This window comes from Bufo bufo, chromosome 11 (genome assembly GCF_905171765.1).
Source record: "Bufo bufo chromosome 11, aBufBuf1.1, whole genome shotgun sequence".
Classification (NCBI taxonomy): Eukaryota; Metazoa; Chordata; class Amphibia; order Anura; family Bufonidae; genus Bufo; species Bufo bufo.
Genome location: NC_053399.1, coordinates 19,653,188 through 19,675,930, shown reverse-complemented (window position 1 = coordinate 19,675,930; position 22,743 = coordinate 19,653,188). Strand labels below are relative to the sequence as shown.

The window sequence follows — 22,743 nt, the reverse complement described above, 5'->3', positions numbered from 1 at the left end:
TAAACGGGGGTCTTGTTTCTGCCACGCTTCTGCTATATTCAATCTCTAATGCACTGACAGAGATAGCGGAGTACAGCACGTGGCTATCCTCATCAGTTCCATAGACTTTGAATGAAGCAGCACCGAACATGTGCAACCGCCACTCTATTTAAATGAGGGACACAGGACCCCCATTCTTGTGCACTGTGGGGGGTCCCAGCAGTGGCTCCCAAAGCAATCAGACATGTATCCTCTATCCTGTGGAGGAAATAGTTATGGAAAAAAACGCCTTTACGTCACTACCAGAGCTGCACTGACAATTCTGCTGTCGTATACTCCTCCAGAGCTGCGTCCATAGTTCTGCTTTTCTGAGAGCAGTGCACTGTGAGTGCTCAGAGAAAAGTTACCGAGTCAGAGCTCGATGCTGCAACCAAGCAGGAGTGTGAATGCAGCTCTAAGGAGGACTAGAGTAGAAAACACGTTAGAACGCCATGATATAAATAGAGCTCGTTGCACACTTGCACCTAGGTTCCGGTATTCTGTGCCTTCATAGGGAAGAATAGCGGAACCACCTGATCCGCAGGTGCCCGCAGGATCCCATTCACAAAAATGCGGTCTATCGGGTTCCAGTGTGACGTGAGTATCAACATCTTGCTGGACGAAATACCGCTGCATGATGGTCAGTGGTTCGTCTGTTAAGGATCCGTGTTTGGTCCGCGTGTCCGTTTTTTTCCCTTCCTGTGTCATCTGTATTCCGCGGATACTGCTAGGCTGAAAATTACATCCAAAGCATCTTCTACCAATGGTCCTTGGAAACCATCAACCAAACACAGATGTGTTGTCTCCGTGGTTTTCACGGTACCATAGACTATAATGTGCTTGAGGGATCCATAGTCAACAGACAAAAATAGGGCATGCTTCCGTGGTGTCACCATGGTCCATGGAAAACCACAGATGTGTGAATACACACTTAAAGGGGTTAGCCCATGACTAATGTAAAAAATTAAAATCAGACCTCATATAGGACATGACAGTTTCAGCCCTGCACCTCACATGGATCCAGAGATCTCCCCATTCATGGCTCTGCTAGATTTATATCAAGCTGACAGCTCAAGGGGAGTGTCTTTTCTACTGCAGCTCAGGGGGCGTGTCCATGCTCTCCCTATCACAGCTCAGGGGGCATGCCCATGCTCTCCCTATCACAGCTCAGGGGGCGTATCCATGCTCTCCCTATCACAGCTCAGGGGGCGTGCCCATGCTCTCCCTATCACAGCTAAGGGGGGCGTGTCCATGCTCTCCCTATCACAGCTCAGGAGGCAGCTGAAGGATGAAACTGAGCATGTGCGGCCTTCTCAGTGAGCAGGTCAAAGAAATAAGAAAACAACAAACAGCAGGTGGCGCTATACAGATACATTTTATTGAATAACTCAGTGGCTATGCAAAATTTTTAATTACATGCAATTACAAGTGTATTCAGATCCAGGTGCTGTAGAATATTGTTCGTGGGACAACCCCTTTAAAGGGCGTCTGTCAGCCTTCAGCTGCCCAGCAAACTGGAAACCAATTGATTAGAGTAAAAAAAAAAAAATAATAACTTTCAGCTGCCAAGCGCACATGTAAATAGGTACAAAACTGCTGACAGATGCCCTTTAAAGTCAATGGATACGTGATACGACCACGGACAGCACACAACTGCAATTCACCGACACGTGACAGAGTCCTTACTTCACCTTTTATCTAGAGTCTCCTGTACGCACAAATCCCAACACAATCAGAGCTCTGGAGCTGGTGAATCTGCGTTGCGATGCTGGCACTGTATCATGGTTGTCTTGCTCTTGCTTCTTCTCTCACTAACCTCTTCTCCCGTTGCCGTTTCCAGATCTGGGACAATCTATATTTTATACGACCGCTTGTCTCTTGCCCTTTCTGAGCGATGATATATTAAGCACTTTACCCTATACCATGATCTCTACCTTGGCCACATTCCCTCCTTTCCTCCACAAGGACATCACTGAGTATCTCAGTACATCCTTCTTACCCATGGCGATATGTAAGTACTCCCATCATTTGCTGCTTTTTTTTTATTCATTGTTTCCCTTAAAGGGGTTCTGCAGTTTGTTTAAACTGATGATCTATCCTCTGGATAGATAATCAGCATCTGATCGGCAGGGGTCCGACACCCGGGGCCCCCGCCGATCAGCTGTTTGAGAAGGCAGCGGCGCTCCAGTAGCGCCACGACCTTCTCACTGTTTACCGCTGGCCCAGTGACGTCACGACTTGTATCAACTGGCCTGGGAGCGGCTAAGCTCTGTTTACTTCAATGGAGCTTAGCCGCGCCCAGGCCAGTTGATACTAGTCGTGATGTCACTGGGCCTGCGGTAAACAGTGGGAAGGCCGTGGCGCTACTGGAGCGCCGCTGCCTTCTCAAACAGCTGATCGGTAGGGGTCCCGGCTGTCGGACCCCCGCCGATCAGATGCTGATGGTCTATCCAGAGGATAGATCATCAGTTTAAACAAACTGCAGAACCCCTTTAATTTAAAAGAGTTTTCCAAGACCAGGAACCCCGTTTGATATTGCCAGGCAGGGTGCAGGGCTTTAAAAAGACAAGACTCGCCTGTTCCAGCGCTGATCACCCTTCTCCTCTGCTTTGGGTGCCCACTGGACCGGATGTGTGAAATGCCATCTACAGGCACATCACTTCCTGCAGCCAATCAGTGGCCTCAGCGGTGACGTGTGCAGGTGACCGCTGCCACCACTGCAGCCAGTGATTGGTAGCAGTGACCTGTTGGCACATGACACGTCAATTCGGCAGAAGCCTGGCAATATCAAGGGGGTTGCCGGTCTCGGAGGACCCATTTAATGTAATTCTTGTCTTCAGGACGCATAGGGACAGGGGTGCAGATGTAGTTGTCACCTCCAGGTCCTGGTATGTGAAGATACCAGTATTATACATGGCACATTGTAGGTACAGATTTTGCATCAGGGAGGGCCCCCAATGGTGATTAGTAAGATTCTTTCTGCCTATAGGTATATAATGAAGACTTCTCTTTAAAGGGTTGTCTCACCTCAAACAGTGGTGGCGTATCACCGGTATAGGTCACCAATGTCAGATAGGGTGCGGGTCCCGGCGGACTCTATCTCTAGAACGGAGCTCCCAAAGTGAAGGAGAGCGCACTGCGCATGCGCAGCTTCCCTCCTTTCTTTTCAATAGGAGTGCCGAAAATAGCTGAGCCAGTGGGCATTTCCGTAGAAAGGAATAGAGGGTAGTCGTGCATACTTTGGGGCCCCCTTCTAGAGATAGGGACCCACACTTATCTGACATTGGTGACATATCCTAGTAATAATATTCCACCATAGACAACCCCTATAAGAAGCCTAATACAGTTTTGGGAAGCCATCAGCAAGGAGGCTGACCAGGACAGAGCACCTGACAGGTTCCTTGGCTCCAAGTTTACATGACGCATCTCGGACCGTCAGCACTCTCTTGCTTTTGGCATCCCAGTTGGGATTTGATATGTTCCAAAGGAGAAAGGGGGGACAACTAGAGCCCATGTCTGCTGGAGTAGAAGACACCCTCAAATCTATTAGTTTTAAAAGGGTTTTCCGAGATTTATTTACTGATGACCTATCCTGAGGATACCTGCCCGGTGAGGGTCCGACAGCCAGCAACCCCGCCGATCAGCTGTTTGAGAAGGCACAGGACCCTCACCGTTCCTGTGAGCGCCGAGGCCTTCTCCATACTGACCAAGCACAGCACAAGCCTATTCACTTCAATGGGGCTGAGCTGCAACTAGGCCATGTGACCGATAAACATGCCGTCGATCGGCCTGGGGAAAGCAGCGAGAGGACTGCGACACTACTGCGAGCACCGCTGCCTTCTCGATCAGCTGATCAGCAGGGGTCCCGGGTGTCAGACCCCCACCGATAAGATACTGATGACCTGTCTATAGGATAGATCATCAGTATTTAAGTCTCAGAAAACCCCTTTAAGATCAGTTTCTCATCCTTTGTTACCTCTTGGGTCAGGTATTCAAGGGCTGAACTACTTTTACTGCAAAGAAGCCTTCACCACACTGGTGATGGAAACCCTGCTCCTCCAAACACAATTGAGGTCTTTAAAATTAAAGGGGTTGTCCAGGATTAAAAAAAAAAAATGGCTGCTTTATTTTCCAGAAACAGCGCCACGCCTGTTCGCAGGTTGTGTCTGGGATTGCAGCTCTGCTGACGGATTTGCTTCTTTTGAATCATTTCTGCGCCGGTCTTATTTCTTGTGAGCAGTGGGTATGCCACGATTATGCCGTGGTCCCTCTTATATACTGAGGCCTCGTACCCTGGCTGTGATTCTGGAGATCCATTTCATGCCCCTTGGGATGATGGCGACATTTAGATTCCTCGAGACCTTCCGGACACCGGACAGCATGTTCCTATACCTGTTAGGTTTGCAGTGTTCCAGTGGCGGAGTAACCAATAGCATGTGATTGGATTGCTGCGCCCACTGGGTGTCATCACTGATGCCATAGCTGCGAAATCTGGCATGTTGGACGTATATCTTCATTAGTTTTTTTTTTTAACTCTAATCAATTGGTTTCCAGTTTGCTGGGCAGTATTGTAAACATTTTGCTCAGGGGAAGCCATCAGGCAGTTTAGGGTACTTTCACACTAGCGTTTTTCTTTTCCGGCACTGAGTTCCGTCAAAAGGGCTCAATGCCGGAAAAGAACTGATCAGGCATATCCCCATGCATTCTGAATTGAGAGCAATCCGTTCAGGATGCATCAGGATGTCTTCAGTTCAGTCTTTTTGACTGATCAGGACGAAGATAAAACCGCAGCATGCTACGGTTTTATCTCCGGCGAAAAAGACTTGCCTGAATGCCGGATCCGGCATTTTTTTCCTTCTGGTCTGTGCATGCCGGATCCGTTTTGCCGGATGACACCAGAAAGATGGATCCGGCATTTCAATGCATTTTTTTTAACGATCAGGCATTTTTAAGACTGATCAGGATCTGCCGCAAGTGTGAAAGTAGCAGTTGTGGATATACCATGAATGGCAAAGGTGGGAATACCCCTTTAGGCCTCTTTCACACGGGCGGCATGTGCGCCCCGTTGCCGTATTGCGGACCACATTTACACGGGTGCGGTTCCGTGGGCATTCCGCATCACGGATGCGGACCTATTCACTTCAATGGGTCCGCAAATCCGGAGATGCGGAATGGTGCGGAACGGAAGCACGGAGAGGAGCCCTACGGAGTGCTTCCGTGGGGTTTCGTCCCGTACTTCCGTTCCGCAAAAAGATAGAACATGCCCTATCTTTTTGCGGAACGGCCGGATTGCAGACCCATTCAAGTGAATGGGTCCGCGGTCCGCTGCGGCTGCCCCGCGGACTGTGCTTGTGCATTGCGGCACTACATGGCAGCATTATACATTCAAATTGCTAAATACAGACATACAGTAGTATGAGGCCAGGAGCAGCCACTTGCTGACGGTTTCTACTTTTTTTATTTTAAGAACAGAAACTGGTAGGTAACTAAGGTCTTCTAAAATCAGATTGCTGGGGGTCTGACTCTCTGCACATGCGCTGATCAGCTGTTCGGAGGGACTGCGGCCTCTCCCTTGTCTACCTCGATCCGTCTACCTACCTGCCATCTAGTACCATAACTACCGTGCAGGGTATTGCAGATTTTTCCTATTCCCTTCAATGCAATTTCCTGTACCCCCGCTAAGTAAACGGCATGCAGGTAGACAGACTGATGTAAGCAATGAAGAGGCTGCCGCGCAAGCGCCACAGCTCTTTCAAACAGCTGATCGTCAGGGGGGTCAGACTTCCACCGATCTGGTGTATCCTGCATTTAGGCCACTAGTCCACTATCTTGAACCCAGAAAACCCCTTTAATCATTGGACCATAATAGGTTCTTCCATTTTTGATTGGCCTTTCTGTCTCAATTCCACCTTATTTTCAAGACTCCTGCTTGCTATCAGTGAATGAAAAGACCCAATTTTTGCATCCAGACTTGTCCTGCTCACACGCGAACACGGTTTATTACAGCAGATCACTATTGCGCATGTAACATGCCGTACGGTCTGTGTAAGCAGCACAATGCAGTGCAGGTTTCCATTACCAGAAAGCAAGCAGAGGAGGGACTTAAACACTAAGCATATTACGTTGGGCGTATGATGGATGCAGTTCTGTGGAGTGTTCTGCCATTTGGTATACTTGGTGTAAGGTGTCAGATGTGATGGTGCCCAAACAGGCGACACCCCACCCCGCGGCGCACCTCTCTTGTCACTACGGTGTCATGTAACCACGTACAGGGCCACAGTGCTGAGTGTCCTCTCTCCGTTACAGTGGGATCTAGCAGGCGAGAGGGCGGTGTTCCTGCGCATGTCAACCTGTCCGCGTCTTCAATGCTTATGATCGCAATGCAGTACACATCAAACCCAGGTAAGTGTCCTTCAAGAGGGCTCGCAGGTAGGTTCATCCAAACTTGTTTACACAAACTTGTTCCAAAGGAAATGAAAGGGTTTATCCAGGATTTTAATATTGATGGACTATCCTCAGGATGGGGCCACCAATATATGATCGTCAGGGGTCCGACGCCCCACCCCCTTGCTGATCTGCTGTTTCTGAGTAGTTCCGGCACTGGGTTATGCCATCCTTGTGTACTGCTCCCATTGAAGTGAATGGAAGCAGACCCCGCTGACCATATATCGATGGATGGGCCATCAATCTTAAAATCCTAGAATACCCCTTTAAGTGTACAAGCACCAGTAAACTTTTTTTGTGCAATTTTTAAATGGATATTCTGGTCATTTGAAGTTATTAGATCAGTGGGGGTCCTACCGATGGGACCCTCACCAATCACGAGAATGAGGTATTCCTAGACCCTCAGAGCCCCCCAAAATGAACGGAGTGGCCGGTCGAGTATGCACACTGCCACTTCATTCATCTCTATGGGAGTGCTGTACTCTCATAGAGATGAATGGAGCCTCAGTGCCCATGCTCGACTTGCTGCTCTGTTCATTTTCAGGGGAGCCCTATGGGGGTATGGAGCCCACTTTTTTATGATCGATGGTGGTGCCAGTGATAGGACCGCCACTTATCTAGTAGTAGATACAGGATACCTTCAAATTACTAAAATACTTCATTAAGCTGAAGAAAAGGTGAGTTGGAGGTGTCACTCGAATAGCTTGCCCCGCAGCCTCTACCCCCCATGCCCTATGAGGCAGGCATACATTATAATGCTGGCCTGGATACTAATCTGCATATTGTTATATAGCACCGTTTTTTAGACACCAATCAACCATGCCATTAAAACCACCGGCCTAATATTGTGCAGTTCCCCCTCGTGCTCTGACCTGTCGAGGCCTGGACCCCACAAGATCTCTAGTGTCAAGATGGTAGCTGCTTGTACGTAAGTGCTGTAAGGTATTAGGTGCGGCCTCCACCAGAACATCCCACACATGATCAGTCGGATTGAGATCTGGGAAATTTGGAGACCAAGCCATTACCTTGAACCCATTTTTTGCAGTGCGGCCGAGGCGTTATCCTGTCGAAAGAGGTCACTGCTGTTAGGGGTATTGCTGCTAGGACGGGGGAATGGGGGGTACTTGTCTGTACAGTGTTTAAGTAGGTGGTATGTGTCACATCCACAGGACGGCAGGACCCAAGATTCCCAGCAGAACATTGTCCAGAGTAGGGATGTCGACATCCCGTTGCTCTCTATGCTGCTTCAGTTCCCGCCACATGGAGAGCAATGACAGCAGAAGTAGTGAATTAGTTAAGGCTAGGTTCACACTAGCACTTGACACCTTCGGCAGGCTGTATCGGCAGGGAGCAGCCTGCCGGAGATATCTGGATCTAGCATTGCTGGAATGATGTATCAACTGAGGAGTGGAGACCACCCTGAATACATGGAAGCCAATGTTATGGTGCAATGTAGAGGGCACCAGCTGCTGGCATACAGGGGGCATAGCCGCCGATACTGAGGAGAATATGGTCTAGCCCTGGCGCTCGTCCTGTGAGCTCTGCTGCCAGAGGGATGTTCTTATCAGCGGCTCAATGCTCAGACCTGTGGGCGTAAGCGGCTCCTTGTCTGCTCCTCAGGGTTGTCAATGATACCTCCTCCCGGGCTCTCACCCCTGCTCACCCCTCTTTCCCCTGGCTCCACTGCCACATGCGGCCGCTGATAAGAAGATGGCGTGCGCCAGGTAGCGCGCGCATCATGTTCTCTAATCTGAACTTCTACACTAAGCTGTGCAATGGCGCAGCTTAGTATCGGAAAAATACCAATCTCGGTATCGAATCGAACCGGGTGTCAAAGTATTAAAAAAGTTTTGAGATTTCAATACCCAGTGCAACCCAAGTCCAGAGCAGCCTCCGCCGGCTTGTCTTATTCCCATAGTGCATCCGGTGCCGCCTCTTCCCCAGGTAAGCGATGCTCATTCACCCGGTTGTGATGTAACGAAAACATGGTTCAGACCGGGCCACCGAAACCTATTTTTCCAGTTCTGGTGCTTACATGTCCATTGTAGGACAGGTCTCAGCTTTACAGCATCTCTTCGGTGGCATCGGACCAGGTGGTCCAGCCTTCACTGCCGTCGTACAGCCACGGGCGCCCATGACTCTGTGTTCGCCAATTCCCCTTCCTTGGACCTCTTCTGGTAGGTACTAACTCCTGCATACCGGGAGCCCTCCACAAGACTGTCTGTCCTCTACCCATCACAAACTGGTCCTTGTCAGAGTCGCTCAGATCCTTACACTTTCCTTACATGTTCCTGCTTCCAACACATCAACTTGACTTGCAGCCTAATATATCTCACCCCTTTAATAGGAGCCATTGTCTCCAGACAATCAAAATCATTCACTTTACTGGTTTTAATGATGTGGCTGATCGGTATATGGTACTAGTATTTAAAGGGGTTGTGCCATCACTAGTATATGCCATCAATCAATGTCAGATAGGTGTGGGTCCCACCTCTGGAACGGGGCCCCCAAAGCGAAAGAGAATGCACTGCGCATGCGCAGCATGCTCTCTGTTCTCAAAAGGATGGTACCGCCGCACTCAATGGGGCACATTTATCAAGCTTGACTGTTTTTAGGCATAAAATTAGACTTAAGTATTTGCTCCGTCTGTCTTTTTTTTTTTTTGCCGTGTATTTCTAAAAAGTTGCAAGCACGCCCTGAATTATACTAGGCTTATTGCTATTAGTCTGACCTCTAGTGGATCTTTGTCAGCATAGCAGGTTCATATTCACTAAGACTGGTCTCATTAGTATGCGCATGAAAATGTTGCACAAGTGAGCTGAAAATAGGCGCACGTCTCCATTAAAGTGCGACTTTTAAGGCAAAATTTTGCTCAACTCACCACTCAAAACTGACACTGAAAAGTACACCAGCCCTGGAGAGCAGTAGAAATGAGACTCCATCAAGGGCGCAACTAGGTCGGAAAATAGGCGCAAAAGTTAGAAAACTTCTAAATTAGTCTAAAAAATATTCCAAATCGGTGAATGAGGCGCAAATACCTTTAAAACAGGCTTAAACATATGACAGTCTAAAACAGCAATTTTATGCCTAAAAAGAGAGGCAGACTCTATAGTAAATCTGCCCCAATGTTTTCTATTCAGAAGATAATTTTATTGTTGCATATTAGTTCAACAAAGTCCAGGCAAAACATATTTTCCAGTAATACTCCTACAGGTTGGTCGAACATTATAACAACAAAATAGATGTCATGTGCCATCTGTTATATGGTCCTTCGTGAATCATGCATCTTTCCCTTTGTCGCACAGTAACCGCAATATTGAGTAAAGAGATGCAGGATTTGCATCTATTTTGTTGTTATATATACGATTGGATATACATTATAGCATTGTTTATATCAGTCATAGTGACATGGACCTATGTCCCTGACCATAGAGACCACCTGCTTTCTGTGTCGGAATATACTGTATTTTTCAAACTAGAGGAGGAAAATAAAAAAAAAAGTATTTTTCGTCAGACCCCGATTCTTGATCACGCCTCAGATCAGACCCTAAAAACAGACCCCAAGTTCCATCAGATCTCAGATCAGACCCCATCAGCCTCAAATCAGACCCCCAACCTCTATTTGCCTCAGATCAGACCCCATCAGCCTCAAATCAGACCCCCAACCTCCATCAGCCTCAGATCAGACCCCTATGAGCCCTAAATCAGACCCCCAACCTCCATCAGCCTCAGATCAGACCCCCATCAGCCTCAGATCAGACCTCTGATCAGACCCCCATCAGCCTCAGATCAGACCCCCATCAGCCTCAGATCAGACCCCCATCAGACCTCTGATCAGACCCCCATCAGTCTCAAATCAGACCCCCAACCTCTATCAGCCTCAGATCAGACCCCTATGAGCCCTAAATCAGACCCCCAACCTCCATCAGCCTCAGATCAGACACCATCAGCCTCAAATCAGACCTGCCAACCTCCATCAGCCTCAGATCAGACCCCCATCAGCCTCAGATCAGACCCCCATCAGCCTCAGATCAGACCCCCATCAGCCTCAGATCAGACCCCCATCAGCCTCAGATAAGACCCCCATCAGACCTCTGATCAGACCCCCATCAGTCTCAAATCAGACCCCCATTAGCCTCAGATCAGACCCCAGCAGACCTCTGATCAGACCCCCATTAGCCTCAGATCAGACCTCAGAGCAGATAAAAAAAATAAAAAATAAACTTACCTCAGGTCATAGAGAGCACCTACATGGTCAGTACATCGTGCAAAGCGGGGCCCGGAAGTAGACCAGGGAGGGTGAGTAGAGCCAGTACATCGCTTCCCTCACCGCTCACCATAATGGAAGCGGTCATTAGCATTCAGACTATAAGACGCCATTTTTCTCTTACTTTTGGGGGGAAAAGTGTGTTTTATAATCTGAAAAATACATTAATTTGTGGTTTGATTAATTATGCTCTCATCGATCGTATACAATTGTTTGATAAGGATACTATGGTGATTGTTTTTCTATGGTTGCCATCCATTGCATAGATTTTTTAGTTTTATGTACTTTTACATGGACTCATATAGCAGAAGAAGCTCTGATTAGACCAAAACGTTCAACCAACCTGTAGGAGTATTACTGGAAAAATACGATTTATGCTCTTGTTCAGACTTTGTTGAACTAAATGCAATAATAAAATTATCTTCTGAATAGAATACATTGAGTTCCGTGGTACCATCCTTTTATGACGATTTGCCTGTAGCCTACCACTGGCACCACAACCACCTTACTGGAGTGCAGGTGTCAATGAATTGATTTACGCTCTCCATGCACTTCTATGGGAGTTCTGAAAAAACCTGAGTGATAGATGTGGCTCCTACCTCCGGGACCCTATCTGACATTGGTGGCATGTCCGAGTGATATGCCAGCAAGGTCTGAGACGAGACAACCCCTTTAAGCACTGTATGGCAGTATTATGTGGGCCCTGCGTGGTAACATTATTTAGGAATTGTAATGGGGGTAGTATTGCTTCCACCATACAGCAGTTTTTGTACACCCTGCAGGTGAGAAATGAACTTGTCATAATGTTCGCGGTGTGAAATGCCGATGGAACCCAGAAAAACATTGGGGGTCATTTACTAAGCGTGCTTTGCCTGTGCTGGCATACGGGCAACGTTCGTGTGCAGGAGGCCTCAGCATAGGACATCAATATCATATCGGTTGGGGTCCGACACCCGGACCCCCCCGCCAATCAGCTGTACGAGGAGACGGCGCATTCATTGTGCACGTGCCGTCTCCCTTCTCTCTTCCTGTTCGCTGCTGCTTTGTCGGACCCCCACCGATCTGATATTGATGTCCCATCCTGAGGATAGGTGATCTATAGTAAGGCCTCATGCACACAGCTGTTGTGCGGCCGTTCCGTGCATTTGGGACCGCAATTGTGGTCCCCAATGCACGGGCAACATCTGCGCAGCGGGTCGGACCCATTCAACTTGAATGGGTCCGAGGTATGTCCGCACCGCAAAAAAATAGGACATGTTATATTTTTTTGCGGTGCGGAACCATGGAAAGAAATACCACAGAAGCACTCCGTAGTGCTTCCGGTGTTCTGTTCCGTGACTCCGTTCCGCATCTCCGGAATTGCGGACCCATTCAAGTGCCATTCAACGGCCATGTGCATGAGGCCTAAAAGCCCGGAAAACCCCTTTAATGCATTTTATTTTGCATTTTGCATTTTTCTGAGAACTTTATATCATTTCTTCACCATTATTAAGATCTTGGCTTGCTGTCAGTGAACGGGAGCATTTAAATAAAACCAGACTGTCCCTTTACTTGCAAGACGAACTGTAACAAGGAATGTGTCTTTTTAACTGTCTTGTTTTCTGCCCGTTCCCCCATAGTGTACCACTGCCAGCTGCTGGAGTGTCTCATGAAGTATAAGCAGGAGGTGTGGAAAGTAAGTAGGAAGCGGGAATCAGGCGACATGGCCGCCGTGTGTGTCTACGAGTCATCCACCTGCTACTGCTGGGGTCTCCCTGAGGGGTGGGGGCATAGGTGCAGTGGAGACCAGTGGCGTACACAAATATTATAGGGCCCCGTCGCAAATTTTAGTATGGGCACCCCAACCCCAAAGGTTGCCTTCTGCCTCGCCCACTTTACCCAGCTTGTATGTCACCAAAATTGGATCAAGTGCTGCATAAATATGGCGCCCGTTCTGAACCCCACATTTTTCAATGTTTTTACATCAGACAACTGGCATTGATAAATTTCCCCCCTACAGCTCTAAATCTCTACTTCCCCTCTCACAGTATATTATAAAACTGCCATCAGCCACCACTATGGGGGCTCAGTGCATAGGAATTTATACAGTTACCATTGAACTCAGTGGAAGGTGTAAAAATCTCTAATAAAAAAAACTGAGCTCCCTCTAGTGTTGGCTATATGAAAGTGCTAGGGCTCTGTATTTTAAGGCAGAACAGAGCGCCCGCATTTGCGTTCATCCATCACTAGAAGGAGCTCAGTTGATAGAGATTTTTACCATTTCCATTGAGATCGATGGTAACTGTATAAATTCCTATAAGTTTGGCATCGGGCTGCCGCTCACCATGGGCCCCATAACAGTGGCCTGCCTCCATGGTGAGTACGCATCTGGTGGAGATACTACAGGGCCTGACCATGTGTAGACGTGGGTTTAGTATCCAGTGCAGGTGATCTGGTGCAGTGTGAGGGTTTCTTCAGAGGCTGGTAGCACAGTTATAGCACTTCCCCCTGTGGACCTCATGCCACATTCCTGGGTTCTAATATACTGGATAATTTTTTCCATAGGATTTGCTCTATGTAATTGCCTACGGACCCTCCCAAGTGAAACCCCCAGCAGTGCAAATGCTTTTTCATTACTGGCCTAATTTGAAACCTCCGGGGGCCATAAGCGAATACCGGGGATTGCAGTATACAGGTAAGAAAACACCCAAATATATATATATACTTCATATAGAGCACGTCCCCTGTGGTAAAAAATAATCAGTAACATTTCTTATGTGGCATTGTTTAAAATTCAGATGTTTATAGTAACATGAGCACCAACAGAAGCAGCCGGTGAAGGTAACAACCACTAATGTCCGCCATTACAGTTGTCACCCAGCTTACCACACGCAGTGAACTGCAGAGCTGCACTCACTACTGTGTACATACATTACATTACTTATCCTGTACTGATCCTGAGTTACATCCTGTATTATACTCCAGAGCTGCACTCACTATTCTGCTGGTGCAGTCACTGTGTACATACATTACATTACTTCTCCTGTACTGACCCTGAGTTACATCCTGTATTATACTCCAGAGCTGCACTCACTATTCTGCTGGTGCAGTGTCACGGCTGAGGATGGGGGAAATCCTCAGCCGTGTGGAGCCCGGTGATGTTACGGCTGCTTGGCCATGAAGACAGGATTAGGGAGCAGGTCACCTCCTAAGGCATCCCTAACCTGACCCTGGCTCCTAGCTACATGAGCCAACCTTGATGGTAGGAGGGCCCATGCTCCGGAACCTAAAAGTCCCTGCTAGCCCTCAAGATGACCCTCACCTAGGAGCTGAGTAAGACAAGCCCACTCCTCCTAGACACGGAGGAGCAGGAGTCTCAACGGCCAAGCTGCAGGAAAAGGGGAGACATAAACAGCTCTATGGATATGGCAGGTGAACAAAGAGTTCCACCTACCTGCCACAGCCTTGCTGACTGGATCCCTGTGTTAGCAGGGTGCAGATCACAAGCGCATCCCCACACAGGGACCCAGATCCATAGCTGCACAAAATCACATATAAAACATCACACGGACATCACACATAACTAGAAATAACTTAAAGCGACATTATGGTTATGACATTAAGGTTTATGACCACAGGGGTGGCTCTTACTGGCAGGTAATAAATACATGAGGCTGCTCTCAGCTAAGCATGGCTGAAGCAACCTGAAGGCCTGCAAAAGCAGTGAGGCTTTATAGGCCAAGAAGCCACACCCCACAGTCGGACACACCCAGTGATCACACACACTAGGAAGGGGATTAACCCTTCCAACACCAGGGAAGGGAAAACACCACTTAAAGGGAACGTGCACACATCACACACAAAACCGCATGCGCAGCGTAGCGAGCTGCATGGCACAGCTCAGCCTGCTACGCTGCCACATACATACTGTTGCCAGCGGCAACCACAGGTGAGGCCAATACCACAGCCCTCACCTGTGATTGAACACCAATGAAAACCGCTGACAACCGCATGCGGTTCAGGAGTCACGGTCATAGCCATGGCCGTGACATGCAGTCACTGTGTACATACATTACTTATCCTGTACAGATCCTGAGTTACATCCTGTATTATACTCCAGAGCTGCACTCGCTATTCTGCTGGCGGAGTCACTGTGTACATACATTACTTATCCTGTACTGATCCTGAGTTACATCCTGTATTATACTCCAGAGCTGCACTCACTATTCTGCTGGTGCAGTCACTGTGTACATACATTACATATCCTGTACTGATCCTGAGTTACATCCTGTATTATACTCCAGAGCTGCACTCACTATTCTGCTGGTGCAGTCACTGTGTACATACATTACTTATCCTGTACAGATCCTGAGTTACATCCTGTATTATACTCCAGAGCTGCACTCACTATTCTGCTGGTGCAGTCACTGTGTACATACATTACATATCCTGTACTGATCCTGAGTTACATCCTGTATTATACTCCAGAGCTGCACTCACTATTCTGCTGGTGCAGTCACTGTGTACATACATTACTTATCCTGTACTTATCCTGAGTTACATCCTGTATTATACTCCAGAGCTGCACTCACTATTCTGCTGGTGCAGTCACTGTGTACATACATTACTTATCCTGTACTGATCCTGAGTTACATCCTGTATTATACTCCAGAGCTGCACTCACTATTCTGCTGGTGCAGTCACTGTGTACATACATTACTTATCCTGTACTGATCCTGAGTTACATCCTGTATTATACTGCAGAGCTGCACTCACTATTCTGCTGGTGCAGTCACTGTGTACATACATTACTTATCCTGTACTGATCCTGAGTTACATCCTGTATTATACTCCAGAGCTGCACTCACTATTCTGCTGGTAATACAGCATGGCTAGGTGTAAGGGCTTTTATGGGACTGCTGTAGTAAACACTATTTTATTTCCCCAGCCTGGAACCCTATCCATTGCCAGCACATAGAATGCCACAACGCCATCAACAAGCCGGCAGTGAAGGTACAGCCGATCCTCCATGTGTGATATATGTGTAGCTGTGTCTTACATTCACTCTGGAGATGTGTCCTGTGTATATGAAGCGATCGGTGAGATTCGGATGATTTCGAGCGCTGAGCCGCTCAGTGAAGGGTAATGACTGGTGAGGTGATCCTTCCATATCACAGGAAAGCACAGATGTGGCCCCCAGCAAACAGCTTCCTGGACCCTGGAATGGGTGTTATCATGGGAAGAGGATTATTGGGCTTGTAGTTCACCAATGCTACCACTAGATGTCCACTACTTTAAGTTTAACCTGACATCATTTTTTTTTTTCCCTACGGCAGATGTGTATTGATGCGGCACTCTCAGTGGCCCTCGGGGACAAGCCGCCCCCACTGTACCTGTGTGAGGAATGCAGCCAGAGAATCACAGGGTGAGCACCTGAATGGGCGTTGTGCGCTCCCTCTTGTTGCAGCTTTTGTAGATGAATATCTCTTGCCAAAAATAATGTCTAAATGACATTTCAGCTAGATTAGCGATGGGGGCGCTGTTGCATAGATATCTATGGAAGGTATTTGCTGCTTGTGGTGGTGAAAAGTGGTACTGCAACTGAAAAATGCCTCCGTGCAGTCATGGTAAGATTTAATGGATCCATTTATATCAAGATCATTCCAAAAAAGTGATCAGTTACATTCAGCGCAAATCTCTAGCAGATGCTAAATGTAGTTTGTGTGAAATAAACTGTACTTTATAGGAACTTGTAAATTGTCCGTCTGTTACTCACAGATCTTTCTGTTCATTTCTTCGCTCAGGGATCACAGTGCGTGGCTGATCGATGTTCTCCTCCCGCAAGGTACGTGTAATGCAGCATCAATATAAAAATTATTAAAATAATAATAATAGCAAATAATACAATAATAAGTCATAATAAGTGACAAAGGTCACACGCTATAGGGCAGGAGTGCACAACCTGCAGCCCGGGGGCCACATGCGGCCATTGATACTGTGCGGGTTCAGTCTGGCAATGTGGCCCCCAACCATTAAATGTTGTGCACCCCTTTCAGTAGGGTGTAGTTTATATATATTAGTACCTATGGTGCAGTCCGATCTATTCCCTATAGCGCAGACTCAGGCCTCTTGCACACAAACAGTTTTTTTTTCCGTTCCGTTTTTGCGGATTCCGTTTGCGGTCCGTATGCGGAAGCATTCATTTCAATGGTTCGGCAAAAAAAAACTGAATGTACTCCGTATGCATTCTGTTTCCGTATTTCCGTTCCGCTGAAAGATAGAACTTGTCCTATTATTGCCCGCCAATAACGATCCGTGGCTCCATTGAAGTCAATGGTTCTGCAAAAAAAACTTAATGCATACGGAATGCATCCGTATGTCTTCCGTATCCGTTCCGTTTTTTGCGGAAACATCTATTAAAATTTTATGCCCAGACAAATTTTTTTATGTACTTACTGTTTAAACATTATTGTATGCTTCCGTTTCCGTTTGCGATCCGCAAAAAACGGATCACAAACGGAACAGCAAAACGGAACGGAAGCGGAAACACTACTGAAACAAAAAAATGAAAAAACTGATCCGTTTAAAACGGACCGCAAAACCATACGGTCGTGTGCAAGAGGCCTCAAGGAGGGAAAATCTGCAGCTGCACCTTCCTTCCCGGCATGGGGTCTGAGGAGGTTTCCGACATTTAGGCCTGTCTCAGATGGCCATAAAGCTGTTTTAGGATCGATCTCATGTCCCCACATTGTCCGTCTTGGGGTACTGTCACACGGGCGTTGCGGGAAAATGTGCGGGTGCGTTGCGGGAACATGCGCGATTTTTCCGCGCGAGTGCAAAACATTGTAATGCGTTCTGAACTCGCGTGAGAAAAATCGTGCATGTTTGGTACCCAAACCCGAACTTCTTCAAAGTTCGGGCTTGGGAACAGTGTTCTGTAGATTGTATTATTTTCCCTTATAACATGGTTATAAGGGAAAATAATAGCATTCTGAATACAGAATGCATAGTAAACTAGCGCTGGAGGGGTTAAAAAAATAAAAAATTATTTAACTCACCTTAATCCACTTGATCGTGCAGCCGGCATCGCTTCTGTCTTCATCTTTGCTGATTGCAGGAAAAGGACCTGTGGTGACGTCACTCCGGTCATCACATGGTCCGTCACATGATCTTTTACCATGGTGATGGATCATGTGATGGACCATGTGATGACTGGGGTGACGTCACCACAGGTCCTGTTGCTGCACACAGCAAAGATGAAGACAGAAGAGATGCCGGCTGCGCGATCAAGTGGATTAAGGTGAGTTAAATTATTTTTTATTTTTTTAACCCCTCCAGCCCTATTGTACTATGCATTCTGTATTCAGAATGCTATTATTTTCTCTTATAACCATGGTATAAGGGAAAATAATAATGATCGGGTCTCCATCCCGATCGTCTCCTAGCAACCGTGCGTGAAAATCGCACCGCATCCGCACTTGCTTGCGGATGCTTGCAATTTTCACGCAACCCCATTCACTTCTATGGGGCCTGCGTTACGTGAAAAAGACACAATATAGAGCATGCTGCGATTTTCATGCAACGCACAAGTGATGCGTGAAAATTACCGCTCATGTGAACAGCCCCAAAGAAATGAATGGGTCGGGATTCAGTGCGGGTGCAATGCGTTCAACTCACGCATCGCATCCGCGCGGAATACTCGCCCGTGTGAAAGGGGCCTTAGGGTACTGTCACACTAGCGTTTTTCTTTTCCGGCATAGAGTTCCGTCCTAGGGGTTCTATACCGGAAAAGAACTGATCAGTTTTATCCCCATGCATTCTGAATGGAGAGCGATCCGATCAGGATACATCAGGATGTCTTTTTGACTGTTAAGGACGGAGATAATACCGCAGCATGCTACGGTTTTATCTCCGGCTAAAAATCCGGAACACTTGCTGGAATGCTGGATTCGCCATTTTTTTCCATAGGTATGTATTCAAAATACCGCATTACCGGACACGTCCTTCCGGTCTGCGCATGCGCAGACTGAAAAAAATTAATGCCGGATCCGTTTTTCCGGATGACACCGGAAAGACGGATCTGGCATTTCAATGCATTTGTAAGACGGATCAGGATTCTGATCAGTCTTAGAAATGCCATCAGTTGGCATACGTTTTGACGGATCCGGCAGGCAAGTGTGAAAGTAGCCTTACAGAACAGCTTCTTGTTAGATTCTAGGATATTCTCTATCGATCAGGGCGCAGAAGATGAATCGCCTGGTAATAGCCATGACTGACGGCAGCCGATCCCGCGCTCTACTGTCCTGGTCATAGGAAAACTCCACACATTAATCACTATCCAGAATCCATCAATAAGTCATTCCCTCGGCTCTTTATAAAACTATACGTAACATAAAAACCAATTCCGTAGAAATGTAGAGAAAAATCAGCTCAAATCACAACAGAATGTAATGATCCATCATTTATTTGTCACTTCTATAGCGCTGACATTTTCCACAGCGCTGTACAAACATTATCATCACTCGCTGTCCCCAGAGGAGCTCACAATCTAAATTCAGTAAAGTCAATGGAGTATGAAAGGAAACCCACATACAAACTCCATGCGGAGGTTGTCCTTGGTTGGATTCGAACCGAGAACCCCAGCGCTGCAAGGCACCAGTGCTATCCATTTATACATCGAAAAGAAAAATATTATCATACTGTATAAAAATGACACAAAATAAATTAATTCAAATAAAAGAATGAATTCACAATTATCTAAAACAGTAAAAAAGAATACAAATAGAATTAGGCTACTTTCACACTAGCGGCAGTGTGATCCGGCAGGCAGTTCTGTCGTCGTCGGAGCTGCCTGCCGGATCCGCTAATCAGTGCGACAACTGACAGCATTTGTAGACAGATCCGTCTACAAATGCATTGCAAGAATGGATCCGTCTCTCCGGTTGTCATGCGGATGGACGGATCCGTCTTGCAGTCTTTTTCACAGACCGGAAGGACGGATCCGGCACTAATGCAAGTCAATGGGAATTAATGCCAGATCCGGCCACCATGCCCTTCTGTAGGCTGATAGCTGTAGGCTGTCCGGGAATGATGGGAGTTGTAGTTTTGCAACAGCTGGAGGGCCGCAGGTTGAGCATGCCCGTGCATTCCCCATGTAATAACAATTCTGGAGCATCTATTCTTATGGCTCTGTGTTGTGCCATTCCTTTATTATTTCTACTAGAAGTTATGAATGAATTGCTAGCAGTCTGCAGTAAGGGTACAGAGGGGTGTTACCAGTTGGGGGGGTGTACCTGCACAGACTCACTCTATCCAATCAGTTAATAATCAAGTAAGATGTCGCACTAGGAAAAAAGGACACCAAGTCGGTGCTCCTGTGAAATTGAGACCACTCACTCAATGCAAAAAAGTAATAATAAATAGTATAACAGGGCACTCAAGAAACCGTGACCATGTGGTTAAACAGTTAAATACTTTATTTGTGATTATAATCTATCAAAATGCTGGAATTCAATTGTATATACAATATGATATTATCTTCGATAATAATGATCGATTATATACTCAAATGAGATAATTATATTCGGCAGCATACAATAAGAAAAAATAATAATAAATAAAAAATAATTGATGATTCAATTAACACAATATGTAAAATCAAGGCAATATTCTTAGAAATGGATAGTAGTTGTGAATCAATAATCCCAAGATAAATAATGTCAATAGCTTATAGTTGTTGCACCTGGGTATCGGTGTATAAAATCAGGTATATAAAGTCAAGTCTTTATGTCCACTTTCGATATCGGCAGCGTCCCACCGAAATGAAACAAGTAGCGGCGTCCCGCTACAAAATTACTTGCAAGTATAGGTTAATTGGTTACCTTATATTCGACCGAAGACTTTGCAGACTTTGGATCTATTCCTCTCCCTTAATGTGCCCGTGGTTATTCGGCACAGTGTATCAGGAGGTTTTTCCTCGACGGCTCTGTAGTTCTGTTTCACGTCACTGCCAGAGTCCCTGACTTACGGCCTCTGAATGGAAGATTCCGCAATGATGTTATGCTTGGGATTTTGCAGTGGTGTTGTATCAGAGATTTCTCGTCGGGAGGAGTATCCAGGTATAGTCAGTCAAATGGTCGATTTAAGGTGCTTGGATCCTTCAATGGTTAAGTAGGGGGTGTAGCACCAGACGCGTTTCGGGGTCCAACGTATTGCCCCTTCCTCAGTGGTATGCTTCACCCCTACCAATGCCCCTCTTATATACTCCATCTTCTCTGGTTTCATTGGTCACTCCTTTAAACACCAAAACCTGTTTGCTAATTGACACAGGTGTCCAAAATTGCCCTTCTGACTTGATCTCAGAAATGGTTAATCTTAAAAGGGATATTTATAACTCTTAGCAATGAAATATAGTTATATATGTTCACCCACTAGTATAACTTGGACTTATATACTTCCTAAAGAAAAAACGCATGGTCACCCCATGCGTTTTTCATGCGTTTTTCATGCGTTTTTCTTTTTAAAAAAATGTAAAAAAAAAAAATTTTTTTTTTTTTTTACTCTTTACCCCACAAGCCATACATCATAATAATGGGCCATAAACGATAATCAGTGAGGAACATTACATAAAATATAAATAAATATATATATTTAAATCATTTTAAAACACTATATATATATATAAAAAATGTTATACACATAAAACTTGTTGTGGGAAATGAAGTATATGGATGGAGACCCCTGTGTAGAGGAAAAACCGCATGCAATATACCAGACATGCGGTTTGTCGTCGACACATGGATCCCCATCTCACTCATAAAAATCCAAAGAGCTCGAATTCTGCGTTGAGACCCTTGGGTATCAGGGAATCAAATTCCAATATTCTCTTTGTTTCGAGTCTGGACATTTTCTCTATGTGGTTGCCTCCTCTCCATTCTTTTACTACTTTGTCTATGGCAAAAAACTTCATACCTGAGGGGTCCTGGTTATGGCTAATTTTGAAGTGATATGATAATGAGTGATTTTCTACTCCTTTCCGTATATTATTCATGTGTTCCGAAATTCGCTTTTTTAATGTTCTCTTAGTCCTACCAATATATAGTCGTTTACATGGACATTCAATAGCGTAAATTACGTTTTCGGAATTGCATGTCAGACAGTCTCTAATTAGATGACGATGATTGTTGTTGATGGATATGATTTCATTAGTTCTTTTAGGGAAAGATGTTACCCTACAATTGCCACAAGTACCACACCTAAAAAAGCCTTGTAGACCTATCCAATTTGAAATGGTTGAATCCCTATTTTGTTGTTGTTTTTTAACTGTGGGAGCCACCTTTAGGCCTAGATTTGGGGCCTTTGTAAACGTTATTTTGGGATTCTGTGGTATGGACAATGAAGATCAATATGTACATACGACTTGTAAAAATGTAAAAATAGATCCAAAAAATACCCAAGAAACGAGATAAGTCATGAAATAGCTAGTTTTAAAAAGTGCGTTGAAAGTGATATACGGAAAGTAAAAAACAGCACTAAATATAAAAGGAATAATCTATCCAATGATGAAATAAAAGCTCTGAAAAAATTACAAAAAGAAAATAACATAGTAATACGTCCGGCAGACAAGGGAGGATCCATTGTTATTCAAGATTTACCCAAATACAATACGGAATGCCTGAGACAGTTACTGGACATTAATACTTACCAAAAATTACCTAATGACCCTACTAGCCAGTATTATGCAGAACTTTTAGAATTTTGTAGAAAGGGCCATGAGAAAGGTATTTTAACTAGTGAGGAACATAAATTTTTAATAAATAAAAATCCCAGAATACCTATGTTCTACTGTGTACCAAAAATACACAAAGACCAACAAAACCCACCAGGTCGACCTATAGTGTCAGAGATTGGATCCCTCACGTCCAATTTGTCCCAATATATAGATCAAATGCTACAGCCAAGGGTCCAAAAAACGGAGTCATATACTAAGGATACAGCGCAAATTATCCAAATAGTAGAACAATTGAAATTTCAGG

At 45.8% G+C, this 22,743-nt stretch overlaps 1 protein-coding gene across 1 annotated transcript in view; it reads left to right on the top strand.

Annotated features, from left to right (window-relative positions):
* The first annotated feature begins 1,911 nt into the window (after positions 1-1,911).
* Positions 1,912-22,743, top strand: part of UNC79 (unc-79 homolog, NALCN channel complex subunit) — a 98,304-nt gene continuing 77,472 nt past the window's right edge. The window contains exons 1-7 of the mRNA XM_040411655.1: positions 1,912-2,029; positions 6,325-6,420; positions 12,349-12,404; positions 13,274-13,403; positions 15,657-15,721; positions 16,045-16,133; positions 16,513-16,553. Of these exons, the coding sequence (XP_040267589.1) occupies positions 1,942-2,029; positions 6,325-6,420; positions 12,349-12,404; positions 13,274-13,403; positions 15,657-15,721; positions 16,045-16,133; positions 16,513-16,553 (565 nt within the window). The 5' untranslated portion in view covers positions 1,912-1,941. The remainder of the gene's footprint in view (positions 2,030-6,324; positions 6,421-12,348; positions 12,405-13,273; positions 13,404-15,656; positions 15,722-16,044; positions 16,134-16,512; positions 16,554-22,743) is intronic.